The 6384-nt window shown below is 57.9% G+C and overlaps 1 protein-coding gene across 2 annotated transcripts in view; it reads left to right on the forward strand.

Moving 5' to 3' along the window:
- THAP4 (THAP domain containing 4) overlaps nucleotides 1-377 on the forward strand; it is a 38415-nt gene extending 38038 nt beyond the window's left edge. For both annotated transcript variants that reach the window (XM_077757214.1, XM_077757222.1), the window contains exon 5: nucleotides 98-377. In XM_077757214.1, coding sequence (XP_077613340.1) covers nucleotides 98-217 — 120 coding nt within the window. In that variant the 3' untranslated portion in view covers nucleotides 218-377. The remainder of the gene's footprint in view (nucleotides 1-97) is intronic.
- Nucleotides 378-6384: the final 6007 nt, after the last annotated feature.

Below are 6384 nucleotides of genomic sequence, written 5' to 3' on the forward strand. Positions count from 1 at the left end.
TATGGTGGAGGCGGCAAGCTGTGGCCACGCTGGGCCTGTGGCCGGGCCGCCTGGGAAGATAGAACTAAGGTGTTTGCGTTTGTTTTGTCCTGCTCAGATCACCCGAAAATTCAGGCTGAATTCTGAAGGCAAACTCGAACAGACAGTCTCCATGGCAACCACTACCCAGCCCATGACTCAGCATCTTCACGTCACCTACAAGAAGGTGACCCCGTGACCCCGAGTGTGTGTTGTGACCCTTCGGCTTCTCTGCGGACGGATGGACGCCTGCAGCAGGTGTGGGTGTGGCCGCAGGTCTCCGTGGGCTCCAGCGCGGCCACGTGCTCCTGTAACGGCGCAGAAAAACCAAATAAAAGGCCTTTATTTTTATGACCGAGCACCCTGCTATCCCTGGTGTAGACTGTGCATGTCTCCCGTCTGCTGGTGACTTGTTTTTCAGTCTTTTTCCGAAACGAGAAGGAGTGACTCTGGGTTTCCCTCTCCTTTTCTTCTGGCAGTTTTGGGACGATCTAAAATATTTCTAAATCTTCAATGGGGGGGGCTGCTGCTAAGTTGAAGACCAACGCGGCACAAAAGGGATCAGTTATTTTATGATTTTTAAAGCTGACAGCCTCAGGGCCCCTCGTCCTCACCTTCCTCGCCGTTCTGTGCAGAACGCTGCTCGCGGGTCTGTGTTGTGCAGTCGCCCAGCCACCCGGCCATCCCCCACCCAGGGCTTCAGCATCTCTTCTCCCTTCTTTCAGCAGAGTATTGTTAAGCAGATTCCAGGCGTTTCCCCCTAAGTGCTTCAGGGTGTGGACCAAAACAAAACAAAGCTATTTTCTGACACAAGGTGGACCACCTCATCCAAGGCCCAGCCCTGAAGTGGAGCCACAGGAAGGGAGCCCCGCCTTCCCCCACCCCCACCCCCGGGCTTGGGGACACAGGGCAGTACCAGGTGAGGTGGCCAGGACCTAGGAGCTCAGGAGGAACCAGGTCTGGTGACCCCGGTGCCAGGGGGCCCAGGAGGTTGGTGCAGGCCAAATACGTCAGGGGCAAGGACTCAAGGTATGACTTCATTCTGGGGCGAGGTCCCCTCTGGCTGCCTGTGAAACCAGACAGTTGAGGTGCTTCCAGAACACAGCCGCACGGGGACCAGGATGGGGACACTCCGGGCGGGTGCAAACCCCAGGGCCGCAGAGCACTGCTCTCGGGCCCCCCGTGGCCTCCAGGCCCGCGGGTGGGGGCTCCTGCCTCCCCGGCTTCGATGCACGCAGCCCACACTGCAGCTGTCGGGGCCCTGTCAGATTAGGCGCCGCTCTGGGACCCCTGCGGCTCAGGCGGCGGTGGGTGAGTGTCTCTGCCAGGACTCCAGGTCACTTCCAGAGTCCAGCTGGAGGCAGCAAAGCCCACTGGTTAGGATTTCAGCATCCGGGTTTGGGGGAAAGCAAACATTCAGATCTTAGCACCGGGGACACAGAAGCCATCAGAGCCATCCCCCACCCCAGGGGGAAGCCAGCGGCCCTCCTGCGGCTCTGAGAGCAGCACCCAGAGCTGCCCGCAGAGTGGGCTGGGAGCTCAGGACCAGAGGCAGACACCCCGCACAGTCCTCTGGTCCCTCCCCTGTGCTGCTCTCTTGGGAGCAGAGTCCCTCGGCCCAGAGACATTCCCAGGCTGGATTCTGCATGTCTGTCTTGTCCCTCTGTCCCCTCTGCCCCCGTGGACGGGAAGTCCTCACTGGACGACGTATGCCCAGGGCTTCTGTCGCCACTCCAAGAGCCAGTCACCCGTCGGCCTGCCACCCTTAGCTGATGCTAAAATCAAGGGGCCCCGGTGGTGGCAGGCAGGCTGACACCCCCCCTCACTGGGGAGTCCGCCACCATGGGGGACCTCCTCCTGAGCCAGCCCACGGTCAGCATCGCAGACTGGCTGCCTTACCACTGTGGTTGTTTCTTAATTTATGCATTTACGTCATCTTCCCGCGAACACGGGGCTTGAACTCACAGTCCCCAGGTCAACAGTCACATGCTCTTCCGAGCAGCCACACATTTTTTTTTCCTTTTTTTTTTTTTCTTTTGACGGAATCATTGTATTTTAATGGCTCTGGTTTGCTTTTTTTTTTTAATTTTTTTTTTTTTAATGTTTTATATCTAGGAGAGAGATAGAGACAGCGTGAGCAGGGGAGGGTCAGAGAGAGAGGGAGTCACAGACTGAAACAGGCTCCAGGCTCTGAGCTGGCAGTCAGCACAGAGCCCGACGCGGGGCTCGAACCCACAAACCGCGAGATCATGGCCTAAGTGAAAGTCGGATGCTTAACCGACTAAGCCACCCAGGCGCCCCTAGTGTGCTTTTTATTTTACAAAATAGAGGAGCCAAAACTGCAAACCAGTCAGCAGTGTCCTAATGGGGAAAGGGGCTTCCGTGGACCCTTCCTCTCAGATCCTGGCAGACTGGGAGGTGAGCGGCATGGAACACAGCCACTGACACCGGGTAGGACCCGGGTCCTACGGCCTTCTGCATGTGTTCAGGGGCATCTGTGGGTGGGGGAGACCCCAGGTGGGAGCTGAGGGGGCAGAGGTAGAGTGGGGAATGGAGCCTGGGTGGATCAGAGATCCCAGTGAATGCCCACCCCGGGTTCAGATGCCATGCCTGCCTCCCTCCTTCCCCATTCTTCTGCGAGTCAGTCGTGCCTCCAGTGCTGGAGGAAACGGAAAGGAAAACTTCAGCTGCAGCCTCAGAGGGGTGGCCTGCGACTTCTGCAGGTCCCAGCAGGGGCACCTCCCACGCACATTCCCTGCGGCTGCTGCCAGCACCCTAACAAACAGGAGAAGGAGAGGAATTCCAGGGACCCGCTCGACGTTGGGATCCCAGGCTCTCCTGGGAAACCGAGGAGGGTATGGAAATTTCTGGGGCATTTCCAAAGAGACAGCGTCTTTGGAAGAGCCTGGAAACTCCTATTCCGACAGCCTGAGGGGGGCGCTGTGGGACTCAGAGCAGTAGTCAGCATGCCGAGCCGCTGACCACCTCCAACTAGCCACCTGTGACCTCCCCGCTGGCTCAGGCTGACGTCTCCCCCTCCGCATCCTCGTCCCCTCCCACAAGGCTCCCCTGGCCTAAAAGGCCTCTGTCAGTGCCATGGACAGCCGCCTGAGAAGGAAATGGTGGAGGAAATGCATGAGGCCAGGGATGGGGGAGGCGCCGTAGCCAGAGACCTTCTGTCTAGTGTGGCACCTTCTAGAGTAGGGCTGGGCGGTGGGGACCCCTCACTTCTTATCCCAGGGGCACCCTCGGCACTGGTGTCAGGCAGGAAGGGGTGGGCGCTGTTGGGAGTTGGGAATACCCCACAGACACACTGCCCACTCCCTGGCCCCTTGTGCTCAGCCATCTGGACCCCTAAGTCCCGGGGCTCTTCCTGTAGCTCCCAGGCCAGAGCTGGGAAGAGAAGGACAAGTCCCACCAGCACTAGGGCCAGAGCATGGTCCCCCCGGACACCTGACCCCCTCTCCTGGGGGGACCCCGGGACACCTGACCCCCTCCCCTGGGGGGACCCCCGGACACCTGACCCCCTCCCCTGGGGGGACCCCGGGACACCTGACCCCCTCTCCTGGGGGACCCCGGGACACCTGACCCCCTCTCCTGGGGGCTGCATGACACTGTCAGAGAGCTGCACAGACCTCACTCTGTTCTCATCCTGGAGCCGTGGTGTGAGGAGCAGATGGAAAGAGGAAGAGTCAGAGACATGGAGACGCCTGCAGAGGGGAGGGGACAGGCCTCCCCACTAACGGCTTTATTTGTAGGTAATCTCTGTGCCCAACGCGGGGCTCCAAATGTCGACCCCGAGGGGCGCCTATGGGGCTCAGTCAGCTGAGCGTCTGACTCTGGATTTCGGCTCAGGTCATAATCTGGCCGTTCAGATCAAGCCCCACGTCGGGGTCACGCTGACAGCACAGGGCCTGCTTGGGATTCTCTTTCTCCCTCTCTGCCCCCCCCCTCCCCACTCTCTCGCTCTGTTGCTCTCACTCTGTCTCTCAAAATAAACATTTAAAAAACAAAACATCGGCCCCAAGATGAAGAGTCACGCTGCACCGACTGAGCCCCCCAGGCACCCCGACAGCAGCCGCTCCTGCATTCAGGGATGAATTGTCTGGAAGAAGCTCCTTCTGCGGGCATCAGGCTACACCCGGTCTCCCTGAGGTCACTTTGCAGCAGAGAGCCGGCCTGAAAGAGGGATGCGCGCCTTTCATTGTCCGTGGCCGTGGGACCTGAGTGCAGGCGGCCCAGCCTCCTTCCTCCTCCCTCTGCCCAGAAGCTGTGATTCGGGTCAAGGGTGGGAGGTGCTCAGAGGACAGTGGGCACAGCTGTGTCCGCAGCCTCCCCTCTCTGGCGGGGAGGGGTTGGGGGGGGGGCCGGGGCTCAGGCCCAGGCGCTGCCCTGCGTCCCGCCTGCGTGGGCAGAGCCAGAAGGTCCCGCTTCTCGGCCTCAGCTCTGTCGCGGCCTGGGCCAGGTCAGCGCACCGTCGGCGCCCTCCCTGTGGCTGCCTCGCACAGGGGACACGCGTTTGTGTGTGCGCGTCCACACCGTCTCCAGTTCCCGTTCGAGGACTGCAGAACTTTTTACCTGAATTCTTTGGTTTTACCTCTTCTAAGGTGAAGAAGCTTGGTTCTTTGTGAGAGTGTTTGCTGTATCCTCCAGGTCCGTATGTCTTCACGGAGTAACGCTGTTCTCAACGACAGGGACAGGCCGGGGCCTGCGTCTGCCGCTTTCCCTGTCGCCTCCACCCCTCCCCCGCAGACAGCAAGCAAGTACGTACAGTCTAATCAGAATCACCAGTTTCCCCGGTGCTCACGGCACCGACTCCCCACACAGGCTCCTCTGCGTCATTTCCAGATTGAATCTTCGCGAGGTGGCTTTGCTTATGCAAAACCTCTGACAGGACTTTACTGTCAAAACCGGAAAACAGGGCGCACTTGCCCGCCCAGCTGCAGGTGCTCTCGGGCAACCAGGTCACGGTTCACACCGAGGGTGCCCTCCCGCAGGCCCCTCCCGCCGGACGCCCCCCGCTTCCAGTCTGGCGCACCTGATGACGCCCCAACCGATAACCTGCCATTTGGGGTTTCTGCAGGCGCGCGTGGGCAGGAGGCCCAGGAGCCAGGCCACGGCACGTGGACCCGCCCGCCCGCTGTGGACGCTTGTCAGGGAGAGGGACCCGGCTAGTCTGGGTTTGCATTTCTCTTCTTTTTTTCTTTTTCTTCTGGATTTTTGTAGCTAATATGTTCTTTTGAATTTGGGGTATGAATCCTGATATTCTTAATGCTCAGTTACAGCTTTTTTATTGAGGTAAAACACACTGTTATAAAGTTCACCGTTTTAACCAGTGTAATGGCGACCACTACTGCTCTCTGTCTCAAGTTCCAAATATTTTTGAAAATGTTAAAATGTTACTTTTTTATCCAGGATGCATTTTGTCTTTTATTGTTCCTGAATTTTAAATCATATTTAGGAAGCTTTGTCTATTCCCCAGTCACGGAGAAAATCACCCATTTCTCCTGTACTTATTTCATGTTTCACACTTAGCTCTTTGACCCACTTGGAATTTGTCCTCGTGTGTAGTGTGGCCTCGGGTCCCGTCTCGTCTCTTCCCCCACCTGCTGACTGCGTTTTGTGGTGGCGCCCATGGCCCGGTGAGACGCAGCGCCGGGCTCAGCTGCAGGCAAGCTGTTCCCTCACCTCTCTCCTTTTTAAGGCTCATCCTGGCTATATATATTTTTTTAAGTTTTATTTCTTTTTGAGAAAGAGACAAAGCGCAAGCAGGGGAGGAGCAGAGAGAGGGAGACACAGAATCCGAAGCAGCTCCAGGCTCTGAGCTGTCAGCACAGAGCCCGATGCGGGGCTCGAACCCACGAACCTCTAGATCATGACCTGAGCCAGTCAGACGCTTAACTGACTGAGTCACCCAGACGCCCCTATTCTTGTTGTTTTATAAAATGTCCTCCCATTAAAAATAACTAGTTTAAATCTAGGGGGAAAAAAGCCATTCTGATATCTTCACAAGGATGGCATTAAATTTATAGATTTGCTTATGAAGAATTGTCTTCTTTGTGGATGGATTTGCTGTCCGGAACCTGGCGTCTCTGTCTGTCTGCCCAGACCGCCGGGCCTTGAAGGTCCATGGCATCTTCCGCAAACAGGCTCTCTCGCTTGTGTGGTTGACGCGGAAGACTCTTACCTGTTTCCTGCTGTTGGAAAGGAGCGTCTCTCCCACTGCATCCTGTAACCGGGTGTGGGAGACGCCCCCGCCCCATCTCCCTGCAGCTTCCAACCCTGTGCTGTCCTGAGGTCCCGACTGCCTTTCTGCGCCCCCAGCCTGCCCCGGGGCTCGGCCCGGGGGGGAGGAAGCAGGCAGGC

This window comes from Crocuta crocuta, unplaced genomic scaffold (assembly GCF_008692635.1).
Source record: "Crocuta crocuta isolate KB4526 unplaced genomic scaffold, BGI_CrCroc_1.0 scaffold290, whole genome shotgun sequence".
Taxonomy (NCBI): Eukaryota; Metazoa; Chordata; class Mammalia; order Carnivora; family Hyaenidae; genus Crocuta; species Crocuta crocuta.